Source organism: Petromyzon marinus, unplaced genomic scaffold (assembly GCF_048934315.1).
Source record: "Petromyzon marinus isolate PM22_M1 ecotype Great Lakes invasive population unplaced genomic scaffold, UKy_Petmar_22M1.pri1.0 PM_G_Scaffold_25, whole genome shotgun sequence".
Taxonomy (NCBI): Eukaryota; Metazoa; Chordata; class Hyperoartia; order Petromyzontiformes; family Petromyzontidae; genus Petromyzon; species Petromyzon marinus.
In genome coordinates, this window is record NW_027422817.1 from 798,333 (window position 1) to 817,923 (window position 19,591).

The 19,591-nt window shown below is 42.8% G+C and overlaps 1 protein-coding gene across 2 annotated transcripts; it reads right to left on the bottom strand.

Annotated features, from left to right (window-relative positions):
* Positions 1-421: 421 nt before the first annotated feature.
* Positions 422-9,163, bottom strand: LOC142913365 (speckle-type POZ protein-like). Of its 2 annotated transcripts, none has more exons than XM_076060887.1 (8): positions 9,046-9,163; positions 8,362-8,483; positions 8,037-8,188; positions 4,700-4,827; positions 3,738-3,915; positions 2,274-2,329; positions 1,724-1,846; positions 422-700 (listed from the first exon to the last, which is right to left on the bottom strand). In XM_076060887.1, exons 1-8 carry the CDS (start codon positions 9,121-9,123, stop codon positions 545-547), a joined length of 993 nt encoding a protein of 330 aa, XP_075917002.1. In that variant the 5' UTR covers positions 9,124-9,163; the 3' UTR covers positions 422-544. The 2 variants fall into 2 exon arrangements, with proteins under 2 accessions (XP_075917002.1, XP_075917003.1); XM_076060888.1 differs by lacking the exon at positions 9,046-9,163 and adding an exon at positions 8,906-8,993 and having other exon boundaries at positions 423-700.
* Between the last annotated feature and the right edge of the window lie 10,428 nt (positions 9,164-19,591).

Sequence of the window (19,591 nt, forward strand, 5' to 3'; positions counted from 1 at the left end):
TCTACATATATACTTGTTTATAGAGTTGTAGATGTATAGATGTAACACTATATTACATGGTAAAGTGAATTTGGCCACCTTTTTGTGAAAGTAAACATATTTGCTTAAATTAACATTATTTTCAAAGCAGAGGAAAGTTGGTAGTCTGATGCAAAGTCTTCACGGTTGTTTGCATGGAGGCCACAGGTAAATAACCGCACCGTGCAGCCAAAGTTTTCCTGGTCATAGATGTTCTTTGCCTGCCACCGTTAAGTCTGTTTGAGACGCTTGCATGGAGGTCCCAGCTGTGGAGACTGGGCCGTGGCCAAGGCACGGAAAGCATCCGCAACCAGGTGAGGGCGAGACAGAACCATGGACTTCCAGCCCGCCGTCTCCATTACGTCCATCGCATGACTGCAAGTACAAGTCAGGGTTAAGCGAGCTCCTAATAAGCAGTGTCTATAAGGATTGGGGCAAACGGTTAGTCTCCATTAAAAGGGACTGTAATGCAAATTGCCAGGTAACATCATCAATGTTACGCAGCTCAGTGACAGTCACACTCTCACTAGACTTGCCTGTTTATTATGAAGTCAATGGCCCGGGCCTTCAACTGCTCTGCACTGTGCAAATCGGCCAAGATCAAAGTCTCTACAACATTTCCCACCGACAAGTTTGTGCATAGTGCCTCCTCGCACATCACCTTCAACCTCTCTAATGCATACTTGAGAAAAGTAAAAACAAAGTGCAATTTCAGTATTAAGAACACTATTTTCTCTACCTATTTCGCTTGTATAACATTCCCTCACCCCATGAACTACTTTATAAACGCAGTATATAGCAGTCAAATGTTTGAGAATTTTCTTAAAACATGGCATCAACCTTTCAGCATATTTATGTTTTAAGTCATGTATTTATTGATCTCTACTATAATTAGGGGTCCTTGTCCTAAACTTTATTATATTGGTTACAAAGTCATGCAAATTACAAAGGAGGTGAGATGTTGTTTTCCAAGAGCTTAAAGAGTTTGGTTGTTAAGCTGATAAACAATGCAACTGCAAGCCACCATATTTCAACTCTAGCAGAATATTAAACTTTAATGAACAAAGCTTGAACATGCGACTTTATACGATTTGTATTCTTATTTCATTACAATCGCTTTAGGAACTATTGAATATGATGTTCCAGAAGGGAGAGTAATGACTCTTAACTGATTATCTGGCAGATCTTCAGGAACAGCAGGATATCCGTTTCCTTAATAAAAGTATATTTGTTCCAATTTATTTCTATACAGCCATGCCATATCAAACAATCTTTTAAAACACTTCCCTTTATTTTATTACTAATTGTATCAATTGTTAATGTGATTAACAAAAAACCCTCAATACAAGAACACACAGCCAAATGGTTGCACTTAGGATAAAAATGCTGCATGTGAATGCACTTCAATGCACACGTACTAGCCTCTAGCATGGACTAATACCAGTTTGACATTCAATTCAATTGTGAAATTGCATGACAATTTATATTTTTTGTTGAAAATTCAATCATCTCCCAGGACATCAATTCCAAAACCTGAAAGCACTAATGTGAACGTCTACATCATATACATTTGCTATTCATATTATTTGTGACACGGGCTTTAGAAAATACCTAAATGCTGTTTTAATTTCACTTGCGACCTACAACTGCATACCGATACATCACAAGGTGGTGCGATCTCATGTTAATATTTTAAGCGTGTAACCTTGTCAGCAGCGGCCAGCAGCTCATCAGCCATCTTCTCCAGGTTTGGAGCCCTTCCCGTATAGACAAAACTCATCATTTCCTTGAACACGTCAGGCTCCACATCATTAATCTCCACTCGATTCTGCAAGGTAGCAACACAATATATTCAAATTAACTTCGGCATATATTGGGAGACGAAAATATAGCATTAAATTAAATAAACATCCTTTATATCTACACAACACATGTAAAGTGGCTCCATTCAAGTTATATTCAACTTGCCGATGACTATTTATTGCGCGTAATAAATCCATTCTTGACACACATGCAATGGCCTTCTGTGAAATGTTGTATAAAAAATAGCTATAAAATACAATCTAACATTCCCTCGGAATGAATACTTTTTGATAATAAATGTGCAATGCGCCAAAAGAGTTACTAGGGTAATAGTTCAACATTTGACAGCACTCTCAAGAGATACTTATCAACCGATCCATTGTGACAAATGCACCTTGGAAATGTATGATCACAGTATTAATGTGCTGTATTAAGATTGCATTTAAAGATACCTTTTTGCTCTCTTCCATTTCATGTTCAAACATAGCATTAAAAACAAGTGACCGACCTGAAAAAGGTAAAGCAACTGTTAACAAATAGAGTAAAACCTTGGATTGCGAGAATAATTTGTTCCGGAAACGTGTTTGTAATCCAAAGCACTCGTATATCAAAGCACTCGTATATCAGTTGTGATCACGTGACGCTCGGCAGACAAAGCGTATACGTACTACTCGTATTGCAAAACCTCACTCGTTTATCAAATTAATATTTATTAAAAAAATTTGCTCGTCTTGCAAAACACTTGCAGACCAAGTTACTCGCAATTCAAGGTTTTACTGTACAGTGAATTGGAAAAACACCAGAATGTGGTACAGACACATTTAGATGTTATATCTAGAGATCAAATAATCTAGATACAAAAGAGGTAAAATCCAGATCCATATTTTATTTCATATGGCATATCCATTACAGATTTGTCAAACATGGACGCAAATAAATGTCCAAATTAGAGGCTCAAAACCTACACCATAACTGCATTGTGAAAAATGAATTCTGCACAACAACGATATAGTGAAGTAAATAAAAACGGAATAAAAACTTTAGCAACAGGCTAATTAAATATGTTCATCTCTCACACAATACAATATTACATTTATATATGTAGTGACATCGCGAATGTCACTGTGTAATGCCGGCTATAGAGAGGCACGGCGTGCGATGTATTAACATCGCGGGCACCATGTGGATGTGGGTGCAGTACCGGCCCGAGAGGGGCATGGTGAGCGCTGTCTGACAGTGCTGAGTGGCACCACGCTCTGCGTGGGGTGCCGACCCCTACAGGATAGGGTGTGAGAGTGCTGGCCATGGGAATGGGGTTACCAAGGGCCATGGCACTTGACCACGAAGGACACGTGACCGGTAAAGTGTACACAGGGCCCCCAGGTGGGGGCTAGGGGTGGTCACGTGTCAGGGCCGGGAACCCGCTAGAGGATTCCAGAAGGTGGTCGTGGCCAAGGGCGGAGCCACCCCCGCCACAGAGGATAAAAGCCGGGTCCCTGAGAGGGACCGGCTGCTGTTGTTCATCCTGAAGAATCTACGTCCTACAAGAGTCACCAACACGTGGACCCGGACCCCGGCCAGGGTCCGGTCCGTCGTAGCTAATTCCCGTGTAATTAGTGTAGATAGCCTGGTGGTCCACCACCATAGGTTGTTCATGTGTTACGGGGTAGTACCCCGTGTGTCGGTTGAAGAAGTGCGTCTGTGACTCAGTTGAATTCATTACACATATTTACTGATGTATCCTTTAACAAAAAGCATTACAAATTGACGTAAGCATTTGCCAGTGTTAGTTAATAAAATTCAGTGTAAAACAGGAAATGGCTGTAGTTGATTACCCCAAACTAATTACAGTATCATTAATTATATGGTTCTATTGTACACTAAACGACGCATGTGTTGCTTGTTGTGGCACAGACCTGCCAATACGGCCTTGTGTGCTTTAAACTCCTGGCCACCAACACGAAGCAGGCAGTCAGTGAAGCGGGAATTGTCCCAGATCTCCCCGAAGTCAACTGCCAGCCGGCAATCTGGCACTATCAATGTACTCATGCTGGATTGACCAGAAATGTTCACGGAATCCTGCACCACACTAACCTGCATAGACATCAACCAGCTTTGAGAAGGCATTTGATGAATTTTTTTTACAAATCCTCACTTAACTACACATTTTGCATGAAGATGTAGGCTTTGGTTCAATCAAGCAAGCAAATCTGCACAGACATCCTATATCAGAACAAGTGTTGTGAATAATGCCAAAATAGAGGTCCGTGAAATGTTTTTCATATTAATCAATTTTCATTCTATATTTTTGTCAAGTTATTTTACACTGTATAAACAGTTTAAACAGGTAGTGAGGCCCCTAATTATGGGTTCTGCACAACAACAGAGGAAGTGAACAGCCCTTCTTGATGTGCTTCCTTTCATTATCAAAAATGCTTGTATTTTGTAAAGTATTTTAAAGGTAAAAAATATAAATCTGGCTGATTAAAAGGACCCCCCTAAGGACAAGAAACATTTACATCAAACTGGCTGATGTCCGAGAATAGGAAAAGGAATTCATGTGGCGACATTTAAACAAAACACTTTATGTAATACCTGACATTCTAGTTTATAAAAATGTCAAGGTTTAAATATAAACACTATCCAGAGGGAGAAAACCTAAAAAAAATTACGCTTGATTATTTAATTGTTGTGCTATGTTAACTCTAGCACCAGTGGAGGAAAAACGTGCTTGTAAAACTCATGTTAACAATTTCCTTGTATGGAACAGGGAAAGTAATTATTACAATCATCAATTAAGTAGAATATTGACTCCAACTGTGCAATTGTAATGACTAAAATAGAAAATTACACATTAGCTGCAGCATGTCATACTTACTTCACCAAAGAGTGTCAGTTTGTTATCTGGAAGCAAGCTATTAGATTCATCAAGCAAAAAATCTCTTCGAATGAATTTTTTAAATCCCCAGTCTTTTCCTTGGAAAAAGCGGTATGCTCGCGGGCTCTCTGTAAAAAAATAGATTTCAAACAATACTCACCAGTTCTTACAATAAACGGTGGTAATTTCATGTAATAGGAAAAAAAAATGTTATTCTATTTTCAAAGTGTAAAGACAGCAATGTATTCTAAAGCCCTGCGCCACGGTGGCAGTCAACTACCTCGCCTGGTATATAGGTCATGGGGTTCGATCTCAACCCTGATGCCTGTATATTTGGAATCTGCATGTTCTCCTTGTGGTTGCATGTATTTTTATCCAGATCTTCCGGTTTTTCCCTCCATATTTATAAAAATCCAGAGTATTTGGCTGCTATACATTTCCACACAATAAGCCATCTCGTTAAGCTATCGTTTGTGGCCGGGGCACTTCTGAAAAAGAGCTATGTACAGTGAGGGAAAAAAGTATTTGATTCCCTGCTGATTTTGTACGTTTGCCCACTGACAAAGAAATGATCAGTCTATCATTTTAATGGTAGGTTTATTTGAACAGTGAGAGACAGAAAAACAACAAAATTCAGAAAAACGCATGTCAAAAATTGATTTGCATTTTAATGAGGGAAATAAGTATTTGACCCCTCTGCAAAACATGACCTAGTACTTGGTGGCAAAACCCTTGTTGGCAATCACAGAGGTCAGACGTTTCTTGTAGTTGGCCACCTGGTTTGCACACATCTCAGGAGGGATTTTGTCCCACTCCTCTTTGCAGATCTTCTCCAAGTCATTAAGGTTTCGAGGCTGATGTTTGGCAACTCGAACCTTCAGCTCCCTCCACATATTTTCTATGGGATTAAGGTCTGGAGACTGGCTAGGCCACTCCAGGACCTTAATGTGCTTTTTCTTGAGCCACTCCTTTGTTGCCTTGGCCGTGTGTTTTGGGTTATTGTCATGCTGGGATACCCATACATGACCCATTTTCAATGCCCTGGCTGAGGGAAGGAGGTTCTCACCCAAGATTTGACGGTACATGGCCCCGTCCATTTTCCCTTTGATGCGGTGAAGTTGTCCCGTCTCCTTAGCAGAAAAACACCCCCAAAGCATAATGTTTACACCTCCATGTTTGACAGTGGGGATGGTGTTCTTGGGGTCATAGGCAGCATTCCTCCTCCTCCAAACACGGCGAGTTGAGTTGATGCCAAAGAGGTCCATTTTGGTCTCATCTGACCACAACACTTTCACCCAGTTGTCCTCTGAATCACTCAGATGTTCATTGGCAAGCTTCAGACAGGCATGTATATGTACTTTGTTTTGCAGGGGGACCTTGCGGGCGCTGCAGGATTTCAGTCCTTCACGGCGTAGTGTGTTACCAATTGTTTTCTTGGTGACTATGGTCCCAGCTGCCTTGAGATCATTGACAAGATCCTCCCGTGTAGTTCTGGGCTGATTCCTCACCATTCTCATGATCATTGCAACCCCACGAGGTGAGATCTTGCATGGGGCCCCAAACCGAGGGAGATTGACAGTTCTTTTGTGTTTCTTCCATTTGCGAATAATCGCACCAACTGTTGTCACCTTCTCACCAAGCTGCTTGGCAATGGTCTTGTAGCCCATTCCAGCCTTGTGTAGGTCTACAATCTTGTCCCTGACATCCTTGGAGAGCTCTTTGGTCTTGGCCATGGTGGAGAGTTTGGAATCTGATTGATTGCTTCTGTGGAAAGGTGTCTGTTATACAGGTAAGCTGAGATTAGGAGCACTCCCTTTAAGAGTGTGCTCCTAATCTCAGCTCGTTACCTGTATAAACGACACCTGGGAGCCAGAAATCTTTCTGATTGAGAGGGAGTCAAATACTTATTTCCCTCATTAAAATGCCAATCAATTTATACAATTTTTGACATGCGTTTTTCTGGATTTTGTTGTTGTTATTCTGTCTCTCACTGTTGAAATAAACCTACCATTAAAATTATAGACTGATCATTTCTTTGTTAGTGGGCAAACGTACAAAATCAGCAGGGCATCAAATATTTTTTCCCACACTGTAGTTCAGTGGGCCTTGCCTGGTAAAATAAAAATAGTTCAGTTTAGCTTTTAACTTCAAGGTAGATGAAAATCAGACCTGGATTTAAGTGTATGAATATATAGTTCATATGGATTAGTTGAATGTGTTTGTGTATTAATAATGCTTGTCTTTGTAAACATGGTTGTGTGACGTGAGTTACATGTTAACATTACCAAAGACAACACCAAAGCAAATAATAAGAAAAAAACATGAAAGTTTAAAACAAAAAGATAGATTTAGACTCTCAGAAACATGTTAATAGCCTTAGCAAAGCACAGTAAATGTATGGATGTCATCACTTAAAATAGTTATCGCGCATTGAAAGAGTATCCTGAAAGTAATAAGGCAATTATAAAACAAACAATATGAACCACTAAAGCAAGGTAAAGGAGAAGTGTGAAATGGGATGAAAATGCCAACCTTTGTAAAACCACCAGAAATGAATAAAAAAATGGATGAGAATACAAACAAAAATAATGAAGTTGTAATAAACAGTGAGTGCAAGCAGAAAAATAAAGCCGTCACTTGATAAATTACAATGGAATAACACATGGTGAAGATTGTAAAACTAGGAAAAGAAATGTCCGTGAATGACAATGTCCAGGTACACTAAGCAAAATAAAATAATTATTGGAGGGTCAATATCATGGAAAACACAAAAAATATGCATAATGGCAACTTCTGAAGGTGGAACAGGATCAAGAGCACTTTTGGAATATGAATTTGATAATGAAAAGTTGCAATGTGCTACAGGATGAAAGATTCCAATCTAGTGCATATTACCTACTATGAAACACTGATTACAAACAGAAACACTGACAAATGGAACAAAACCAAAAAGTACACAAAGCGTGGAGAGAAGTATGTTGAGAATTACAGTGAGAAACTGAAAGAGGAACACGTTGGTCAAATCAAAACGGCAAATTAGAGACAACATATTGACTGTTGTAAATATAGATTGGGCTTGGACAGGACACATCGCTAAATGGGATGGTTGATGGATGAGACTAGTGGTCGAATAGGAAGAAAAGTAGAGTACATGCCCAAGACGATGTCAAACGTAGACAAGGAGATATTAGATCAGCTCATGTGAAGGATGAGGGATCGTGTTCGTAAGGTTTATACAATGTTTCAAGCAGTCGATAAATAATGGCTGATTATGATATAATCCTGTTACCAAATACACATATGACGTGAATTGATACTTAAATACAAGTAGTTTCACCCATAGCCTTGGTTTCCTCTCCCTTGGCATTAAGAATAGAAACCTTGAACTTGGCGTAGACTTCACTCTTGGGACAGCTGACCAATAACAAGTACAACGATAGGTAATCTTTACTCTCTTCGTCAAGACCCTTGGGGTGTATGCGTAGGCACCTGATTGAACATATAAACAAGACATATTAGGTGTGTATGTATGCGCAGACTACATTGCTAAAACAATATAGTATGAACTAAAACATGCACTATGCAAAATTGTTCTAGTAAAGCACCTCCGTGAGCATTGTGATTTTTTTTTAATGTCATAAAATAGCCAGAATTTACTGTACCATTTCAATGTATCATTGGTGCCTGCTGAAAATGTAGAACTCTTGAGAACTTGGCCCATTTCTTCACGACAGAAGCTGAAATTGTTGATGGTCCACATATAAGAGAACTTTACAACCTTAACCTGAAATACACGAGCACATAACAGCTATAAAGCTCATTCATTACCATAAATACATGACCATTGACAAACCCTCAAGTATTTCACCCACACATCTGAATATTGTGCTCAAAAACACAAACTGCCTATAAGGAAAGAAACATTACTGTAAATGAAAGGGTCTTATTAGTGTTCTGGGATTACCTTGCATGTTCATTACTGCACAGCGTTAACACAAGTCTCAACATGTCATAGATTAGAGTGTGCAATAAAAGGCCTTTTTATTTTTTTTATTTGATAAAAACTGCTGCCCCTTTTGTAAAAATACACTACCAGTCAAAATCAGAGACAATTATCTAGTATAATGTTGTTAGTGCAATTCTATGAACTTTGCAATCTGATGTACAAAAATAGCCTGTAAAATGATAATCCATAATTGCACTTACACATAATTATGAAACCATTTTGGATGGCTTTGCGATGAACAAAAAACGTGTAAAAGTTAAATGCATTAGCCATGCGCATACTTTGACCGGCACAAGACGGAGACCCGTTGAATGTGATTGGCCACAGGGGAACAAGTTACCTGTGTGTAGCACCAGCTTTCTGCGATGGGCGCATTGGACATTTCAGACGGAGGTGGGGGGCTCGGGGCCCTGGACATGTTTGCATTGAATGCGAGGGAAGTGACATCATCAGGTGACATTAAGAGGGAAGTGACATCATGAGGTGACATTAAGCAGGAAGTGACATCATCAGTCGACATTAAGAAGGAAGTGACATCAGGCGACATTTAGACGGAAGTGACATCATCAGGTGACATTGAGAGGGAAGTGACATCGGTAGGCAACATTAAGAGGGAAGTGACATCATCAGGCGACATTAAGAGAGAAGTGACATCATCAGGCGATATTAAGAGGGAAGTGACATCATCAGGCGATATTAACAGGGAAGTGACATCATTAGGCGACATTAAGAGGTAAGTGACATTAAATTTTGATTTAAAGCTTTCGTGACTGCAGTAATTCATATTCTTAGTTTTTTCGGTAAAGTCACGTTGAAGAGAAACAACAAAATAACAAAATATATATAAAACAATACAAAATTCTCACGACGTTTCGACCATAACTCAAACGGTCATCATCAGGTGTGTCGGTTTGCATAAATGTATTTTTAAAACGGCACATTTATTTATTTATTTAAAAAACCGTTGGCGTCAGCGATTGGCAGTTTGCCCAGGACTAGCCCATCTATTTTTTTTTTGAAAAGAGGAGGGGGGAGACGAATTTTTTTATAATGTATGCTGTCTGAAAGCCACTGTAAGCGTGAACAATAAATCAAGAACTGAAATGATTTATCAAATCTTTCCAATGATTGCTAAGATAGAATCCATCTTCTCGGTTGAAATTGTCTCTGTGCTTGTATATGTGGATAGCCTCATGAACGAATCTCTCATGGAAGCCAGATGGCTTACAAAGAACCTCCGTCTTGGAAAAGTCAATGGCATGTGAGCCTACTGAATTAGAACAATGATCTGCTACGGCCGAGGTGTTGGTCCTACCGTGTTTAAGGTCTGCTTTATGTTCACGAATGCGGTCCGAGACATGGCGTTTGGTTTCTCCAATGTAACTACTACCACAGAGGCAACTTAGTTTGTAGACACCAGGGTATTGTATGTCCGGAATCACATCTTTTACAGACGGAACCAGATCACGGATTTTATGTAATGTGTTGAAACGGACCTGGATCTTGTGTTTATTCAAGATTTTGGAGATCTTTTTTGTGATCCCAGCAATGTAGGGTAAAGTGATGGTTTTGAAAGGCTCCTCAAGAGGGTTCTTCTTCATGGTTTGAGTGATAGCTTTGCGGATTGTATAGTCGGAGTAACCATTAGCCCTAAGAGCTTGGTGTACGTGCTTGAGTTCACTGCTTATGTGTTCCTGGTCGGATATGCATTGGGCTCTATGATACAGAGTCTTGATGAGAAAATTCTTCTGTGATGGATGGTGGTGGGAATCCGGTTTCAGATAAGCATCCGTATGGGTAGCTTTCCTGTAGACAGAGTGGCTCATTGAACCATCAGGTCTCTTTTTAATTAGGACATCCAAAAAAGGTATCTTGCCATCTATTTCGACTTCCATGGTAAATCTGATGGCTGGGTGTATGGAATTGATGTGGTCGAAGAATTGGTCTAGAGCAGGCCGGCCATGTGGCCAGATGACAAAAGTGTCATCCACGTACCTCTTCCATAAGGTTGGGCGCAGAGTGGCAGTCTGGATGGCGTCAGTCTCAAATTTCTCCATGAAAATGTTAGCTATAACTGGAGAAAGGGGGGAGCCCATTGGGGTGCCCTCAGTTTGTTTGTAGAAAGTTCCATTCCAAGTGAAGTATGTATTGGTTAAACAGTGTCTCACCAGGGGGGGTACCTCAGTGTTTAGTCCTTGATGAACCAAGTCTTCAATGATTGCAATGGTGTCAGGTACAGGAACCTTGGTGAATAAGGAAACTACATCAAAACTGACAAGCAGGTCGTCTGGGGACAGGGAAATACCCTTGATTGTTGATACCAGGTGAGTAGAATTTTGTATCGCAGAGGTGGTCTTTCATCAGATTTACCATGGAAGTCGATCTGATGAAAGACCACCTCTGCGGTACAAAATTCTACTCACCTGGTATCAACAATCAAGGGTATTTCCCTGTCCCCAGACGACCTGCTTGTCAGTTTTGATGTAGTTTCCTTATTCACCAAGGTTCCTGTACCTGACACCATTGCAATCATTGAAGACTTGGTTCATCAAGGACTAAACACTGAGGTACCCCCCCTGGTGAGACACTGTTTAACCAATACATACTTCACTTGGAATGGAACTTTCTACAAACAAACTGAGGGCACCCCAATGGGCTCCCCTCTTTCTCCAGTTATAGCTAACATTTTCATGGAGAAATTTGAGACTGACGCCATCCAGACTGCCACTCTGCGCCCAACCTTATGGAAGAGGTACATGGATGACACTTTTGTCATCTGGCCACATGGCCGGCCTGCTCTAGACCAATTCTTCGACCACATCAATTCCATACACCCAGCCATCAGATTTACCATGGAAGTCGAAATAGATGGCAAGATACCTTTTTTGGATGTCCTAATTAAAAAGAGACCTGATGGTTCAATGAGCCACTCTGTCTACAGGAAAGCTACCCATACGGATGCTTATCTGAAACCAGATTCCCACCACCATCCATCACAGAAGAATTTTCTCATCAAGACTCTGTATCATAGAGCCCAATGCATATCCGACCAGGAACACATAAGCAGTGAACTCAAGCACGTACACCAAGCTCTTAGGGCTAATGGTTACTCCGACTATACAATCCGCAAATCTATCACTCAAACCATGAAGAAGAACCCTCTTGAGGAGCCTTTCAAAACCATCACTTTACCCTACATTGCTGGGATCACAAAAAAGATCTCCAAAATCTTGAATAAACACAAGATCCAGGTCCGTTTCAACACATTACATAAAATCCGTGATCTGGTTCCGTCTGTAAAAGATGTGATTCCGGACATACAATACCCTGGTGTCTACAAACTAAGTTGCCTCTGTGGTAGTAGTTACATTGGAGAAACCAAACGCCATGTTCAGCACACCCGTGTTGAGGGGCCTGCTGTTCAGCACACCCGTGCTGGTGAGAGGGGCCTGCTGTTGAGGGGCCTACTGTTCAGCACACCCGTGTTGGTGAGAGAGGCCTGCTGTTCAGCACACCCGTGTTGAGGGGCCTACTGTTCAGCACACCCGTGCTGGTGAGAGGGGCCTGCTGTTCAACAGACCCGTGCTGGTGAGAGGGGCCTACTGTTCAGCACACCCGTGCTGGTGAGAGGGGCCTGCTGTTCAACACACCCGTGCTGGTGAGAGGGGCCTGCTGTTCAACACACCCGTGCTGGTGAGAGGGGCCTGCTGTTCAACACACCCATGCTGGTGAGAGGGGCCTGCTGTTCATCACACCCGTGCTGGTGAGAGAGGCCTACTATTCATCACACCCGTGCTGGTGTGAGGGGCGTGCTGTTCATCACCCCCGTGTTGGTGAGAGGGGCCTGCTGTTCACTTCCATGCCGGTGAGAGAGGCCTACTGTTCATCACACCCGTGTTGGTGAGAGGGGCCTGCTGTTCACCACTCCCATGCTGGTGAGAGGGGCCTACTGTTCAACACACCAGTGCTGGTGAGGGAGTCTTGCTGTTCAGCACACCCGTGCTGGTGCGAAGATGGCGCTGATGATGGTAGCCTCAGCCGGTCGGTGCGCCCTGTTTTGTCTTGTTTTGTCTGTCAATTCAGTGTTTTGCCAAGATTTTCGGAGTTCTCTAACAAGAGACGAACTTTTAAATATCAGGGAAACAACTCCTGTGGATTTAATTCCTACTTTTCTGCTTCCAGCGGCAGAATTAGTAGGCATTCTAGTCAATGCCGCGCTAGGCTTTGCTCAAGCAACGAAACGCCGCCCAAGGGGTAAACGGTCGGGGGCTCTAGTACGGCTACGCAGACGCGGGATCCGAACAGTGCTTCCGAGCTTTTTCCTCTCCAACGTACGTTCACTGTACAACAAAATGGATGAACTTCAGCTACTGATGGTAAAAAACAAAGACTTTCTTTCAGCTTCTGCATTGTGCTTCACGGAAACATGGCTGTGTGATTTGATTCCGGACACTTCGCTACAACTAGCAGGATTCCATCTTGTAAGATCGGATCGTGACATAGCACTCTCCGGCAAGACGAAAGGCGGTGGTATTTGTTTTTACATTAACAGTGGCTGGTGTGTAGATGTCACAGTGATTCTGCAACATTGTTCTCCACTCCTTGAATCAATTTTTATAACCTGTAAACCGTTTTACTCGCCTCGCGAGTTCGCGTCGCTCATTTTGGTCGGAGTTTATTTGCCGCCTTGTCCTCAGGTTAAAGAGGCCCAACGCATGCTCGCCGATCAGATTCTGAGTGTGGAGCGAGCAAATCCAGATTCGTTGGTTATCGTACTTGGCGACTTTAACAAAGGTAATCTCAGCCACGAACTCCCCAAATACATACAATTCATTAAATGCCCAACCAGAGAAGGGAACACTCTGGATCACTGTTACACTACAGTCAGTAGAGCCTACCACGCCGTCCCCCGAGCAGCACTAGGACACTCTGACCATGCCATGGTCCACCTGATTCCTGCATACAGGCAGAAACTAAAACTCTGTAAACCTGCTGTGAGGACATCTAAACAGTGGACCAGTGAGGCTGTGGAAGATTTGCGGGCGTGCTTAGACTGTACTGACTGGGATATGTTCACGACTGCTACCAATAGTCTAGATGAACTCACAGAGGCTGTGACGTCCTACATCAGCTTCTGTGAGGACTGCTGTATCCCAACACGTACCAGGGTGAACTTTAACAACAATAAGCCCTGGTTCTCAGCAAAGCTCAGAAGGTTGAGGTTGGAGAAGGAGGAAGCGTTTAGGAGTGGAGATAGAGACAGATTCAAGGAGTCGAAGAACAGGTTTAGCAAAGCGGTGAGAGAGGCTAAACGACTGTACTCAGAGAGACTAAAACACCAGTTCTCTACAAACGACGCTGCTTCTGTCTGGAGAGGGCTCAGGCAGATCACCAACTACAAACCCAGAGCCCCCCACACCACTAACGACTCCCGCCTAGCCAACGACCTGAACGAGTTCTACTGTAGATTTGAAAGACAATTGGACTGTCCTGAACCACCCCTTCCAACCCAAGAGGCCCCATCCCCCACCAATACTACAGAGACGACTATCTCCTTTCAGGAGGGAGAAGTTAATAGACTTTTCAAGAGGCAGAATCCACACAAAGCAGCCGGGCCGGACTCTGTCTCTCCAGCCACCCTCAGGCACTGCGCTGACCAGCTGTCTCCGGTGTTCACCAACATCTTTAACACCTCCCTGGAGACATGCCATGTACCAGCCTGTCTCAAGTCCTCCACCATCATCCCTGTGCCCAAAAAGCTAAGGCCAACAGGACTAAATGATTACAGACCGGTCGCCCTTACATCTGTGGTAATGAAGTCTTTTGAGCGCCTGGTCCTGGCACACCTCAAAGCCATCACAGACCCTCTCCTGGACCCCCTTCAGTTTGCCTACAGAGCCAACAGGTCTGTGGACGATGCAGTTAACATGGCCCTCCACTTCACCCTACAGCATCTGGATGCCCCAGCATCCTACGCCAGGATCCTGTTTGTGGACTTCAGCTCTGCCTTCAACACCATCATCCCTGCCCTGCTTCAGGACAAGCTCTTCCAGCTGAACGTGCCATACACCACCTGTAAATGGATCACAGACTTCCTGTCTGACAGGAAGCAGTGCGTTAAGCTGGGAACACAAGTCTCTGGCTCCAGGTCCATCAGCACCGGAACTCCTCAGGGCTGCGTCCTTTCCCCTCTGCTCTTCTCCCTGTATACCAACAGCTGCACCTCCAATCATCTGTCCGTCAAACTATTGAAGTTTGCGGATGACACCACCCTCATTGGGCTGATCTCTGGTGGGGATGAGTCTGACTATAGGTGGGAAGCTGACAATCTGGTGACCTGGTGTAGCCAGAACAACTTAGAGCTAAATGCTCTAAAGACAGTTGAGATGGTTGTGGACTTCAGGAAGAATACAGCACCACTCACCCCCATCACCCTGTTAGACTCCCCAGTAAAAATTGTAGAGTCCTTCCGCTTCCTGGGCACTATTCTCTCCCGGGACCTCAAGTGGGAATTGAACATCAGCTCCCTCACCAAGAAAGCTCAACAGAGGATGTACTTTCTACGGCAGCTGAAGAAATTCAACCTGCCAAAGACAATGATGGTGCAATTCTATACAGCGATCATTGAATCCATCCTCACCTCCTCCATAACCGTCTGGTACGCTGCTGCCACTGCCAAGGACAAGAGCAGACTGCAGCGTATCATCCACACTGCTGAGAAGGTAATTGCCTGCAATCTACCGACCCTCGAGGACCTGCACACGACAAGGTCTATGAGGCGAGCGAGGAAGATTATGGCCGATTTCTCCCACCCTGGACACTCTCTGTTTCAGCTACTCCCCTCCGGCAGAAGGCTTCGGTCCATCAGGACCAAAACCTCACGCCATAAAAACAGTTTCTTCCCATCTGCTGCTGGCCTGTTAAACAAGGCCAAGGGCTAACACTGTTTTTAACATTTGATCTACATAACGACACGTTGCTGATATTAACTATGTTTCCCTATTTGTATTTTTAAATTATATCTTAAAGCTATTTTATATTCGATATTTATTTAATTTTATATACTTCAGCCCCTTAGTGTTAGACTTTTAACCCTTATTATAGTAAGACTTGTTTAAAACTTATTTAAGATTTTAGATTCCTATATGTTGAATGTATGCACCATCCTGCCAAAGTAAATTCCGTGTCGGTGTGAACTTACATGGCGAATAAAACCCTTTCTGATTCTGATTCTGATGTCTCGGACCGCATTCGTGAACATAAAGCAGACCTTAAACACGGTAGGACCAACACCTCGGCCGTAGCAGATCATTGTTCTAATTCAGTAGTCTCACATGCCATTGACTTTTCCAAGACGGAGGTTCTTTGTAAGCCATCTGGCTTCCATGAGAGATTCGTTCATGAGGCTATCCACATATACAAGCACAGAGACAATTTCAACCGAGAAGATGGATTCTATCTTAGCAATCATTGGAAAGATTTGATAAATCATTTCAGTTCTTGATTTATTGTTCACGCTTACAGTGGCTTTCAGACAGCATACATTATAAAAAATTTCGTCTCCCCCCTCCTCTTTTCAAAAAAAAAATAGATGGGCTAGTCCTGGGCAAACTGCCAATCGCTGCGCGTGACGCCAACGTTTTTTTTATAAATAAATAAATGTGCCGTTTTAAAAATACATTTATGCAAACCGACACACCTGATGATGACCGTTTGAGTTATGGTCGAAACGTCGTGAGAATTTTGTATTGTTTTATATATATTTTGTTATTTTGTTGTTTCTCTTCAACGTGACTTTACCGAAAAAACTAAGAATAGGTAAGTGACATCATCAGGCGACATTAAGAGGGAAGTGACATCATCAGTCAACATTAAGAGGGAAGTGACATCATTAGGCGACATTAAGAGGGAAGTGACATCATCAGGCGATATTAACATGTAGTGACATCATCAGGCGATATTAACATGTAAGTGACTACGAGATTACGAGTTAAATGTTCTTGCTGTGGCTTTCACACCTGACGATGATTGCTTGTGTTGCGGTCGAAACGTCGTAAGAATTTTATTGTTTTATATATTTTTTTTATTATTTTATTGTTTCCCTTCTACGTGGTGACTTTACCGAAAGAACAAAGAATATGAATCGCCGCATTCACGAAAGATTTAAATAATTAAATAAATTGCAAGAGATTGATTATTCGTGCAAAAGAGCGTCGCGTAACCGATCACTCAGGAGTGGGACCTGCGCCTTTAGTGGCACCCCGACGTGGAACGAGCACACGGCACCAACTGTCCCCACTTCCTGAAATGGAACGGGGTTTTACAATCGATGCACGTGCAACTAGTCTCAATGATTGTTGCGCACAGGAGTGCTTCAGGAGAGCATCAGCGAGGTTTTACTGTTCCTCCTCCACTGGAGGGGCGCAGGCTACAGCACAGCGGTTTACCACCAGGCACTCCGTAGTTTGGGTTGTGTGGACACAACATCGCAGGGCTGTGAGACTTCTTGAAGGAGGAGATGTGGCACATCAGCCTGTTGATGTTTTGATTTAAAGCTTTCCTTACTGCAGTAATTCATATTCTTAGCTCTTTCGGTAAAGTCACATTGAAGGGAAACAATAAAATATATATTGTGTTTTATATATGTTTTATTGTTTCCCTTCAACGTGACTTTACCGAAAGAGCTAAGAATATGAATTACTGCAGTCACGAAAGCTTTAAATCAAGAGTCCATCTATGTTCTGAAAAGAGGAGGGGGGAGACGAAAAATTAATTTATGCTGTCTGAAAGCCACCGTAAGCGTGAACAATCAATTAAGACCTGAAATGGTTTATCAAATCCTTCCAATGATTGCTAAGCCAGAGTCCATTTTCTCGGTTGAAATTGTCTCTGTGTTTGTATATGTGGATAGCCTCATGAACAAATCTCTCATGGTAGCCAGATGGATTGCAAAGAACCTCTGTCTTGGAGATGTCAATGTCATGTGAGCCTACTGAATTATAACAGTGATCTGCCATGGCCGAGGTGTTGGTCCTACCGTGTTTAAGGTCTGCTTTGTGTTCACGAATGCGGTCCGAGACATGGCGTTTGGTTTCTCCAATGTAACTACTACCACAGAGGCAACTTAGTTTGTAGACACCAGGGTACTGTATGTCGTGATAGCGAACTAATGCGTATAATGCTCCCACATTTATAATGAACTTAGGTGGGTGACCACTATTGATTCCCATGTCACAGGGCTATACCTAATACATGAAAACTTGAAATGAAACTTGAATAACAGACTGTTGAGGCAATTGCTGTTGGCGAGTAACAGCGTCTATGAAGGCTGGCACAGCACACGAGCAGTGGGTGGCCAACAGCAGGCCCGGCCACCAGAGACCCACAGAGACCCACAGGGAAACATAGAGACTGACAGAGACACACAGAGACCCACAGAGACTCAGAGAGACCGACAGAGACACACAGAGACCCAGAGACACCCACAGAGACACACTGAGATACACAGAGACCAACAGACACAGAGACTCATAGAGACCCACAGGGACACACAGAGACCCGTACAGACCCGTAGAGACTCATAGAGACCCATATAGACCCAGAGTGACTGAGACTCGTAGACACCCATAGAGGCTCAGGGACTCACAGAGACCCATAGAGACACCATCACCACCACCATCACAACCATGATCATCACCACCATCACAACCACCACCACGATCACACTGCACCAGGTACTCATTTAAAGCCATACCGACCCATGGAAAGCGGTTTAAATATTCGGCACCATTATTGGTCGTGAGTGGGGAGGAATTGAACTCTGTTCACTGGGTTCGCAACACAGCATTGCAAGCCACCACACTGCCGCTCCCCATTAGGACGACGCACACGGCATTGACAACCTTGATGCTTCCGGTTGCTTGCGATGAAGTGACCGGTTGGCTCAGCCTGTCAAGAGCACCGAGCTGTACCGCTGAGACCATGGGTTTGAAATTCAGGCAACTTGCTTGGATTTTAAACCAGGTTTCTCAAGCGTATTGCATTTGGCTAAATTCCAGCTGAGAATGAAAATATCAGTTTCACTCTCGTACGTGAAACATTTTTCTCGGTGGCAGGGCGTGTGGGGAGGTGCTGCTCATGACTGTTTGGGGGGGGGGGGTGGTGGTGACACGTGGCCCCCCAATGATCCGATCAAAATCCCTCATTTCGATCGGATCATTGGGGTTTACAGTGAGGGAAAAAAAGTATTTGATCCCCTGCTGATTTTGTACGTTTGCCCACTGACAAAGAAATATAATTTTAAGAAATATAATTTTAAGAAATATAATTTTAATGGTAGGTTTATTTGAACAGTGAGAGATAGAATAACAACAACAAAATCCAGAAAAATGCATGTCAAAAATGCTATAAATTGATTTGCATTTTAATGAGGGAAATAAGTATTTGACTCCCTCTCAATCAGAAAGATTTCTGGCTCCCAGGTGTCTTTTATACAGGTAACGAGCTGAGATTAGGAGCACACTCTTAGAGGGAGTGCTCCTAATCTCAGCTCGTTACCTGTATAAAAGACACCTGTCCACAGAAGCAATCAATCAATCAATCAGATCCCAAACTCTCCACCAGTCAACGCCCTACCTGGTTGATTGACGTTGAGAGACCACGCCCACACACGTGATCGTCTAACGTGGTCGATTCCCACGTCTACACAGTAGGAATCGATTAATGAAGGTTCATTTTAGACCACTGTTGATTCCCATGTTATCCCAATGCAAATCGATTTTATTAGCCTAAGCCACAAATAAATCGGTTCCCATGTTATCCCAATTGAAATCGACTCATACATCCGTAATTCTATTATAATCGATTCCTAATGTTATCCCATTAGG

Excerpts from the sequence above, each read along its gene's own strand:
- LOC142913365 (XM_076060887.1), bottom strand. The coding sequence starts at position 9,123 with ATGTCCAGGGCCCCGAGCCCCCCACCTCCGTCTGAAATGTCCAATGCG. Across the intron at positions 8,484-9,045 it reads AAAGCTGGTGCTACACACAG|GTTAAGGTTGTAAAGTTCTC; the intron begins GTAACTTGTTCC and ends CGTGTATTTCAG. Across the intron at positions 2,330-3,737 it reads ACACAAGGCCGTATTGGCAG|GTCGGTCACTTGTTTTTAAT; the intron begins GTCTGTGCCACA and ends TACCTTTTTCAG.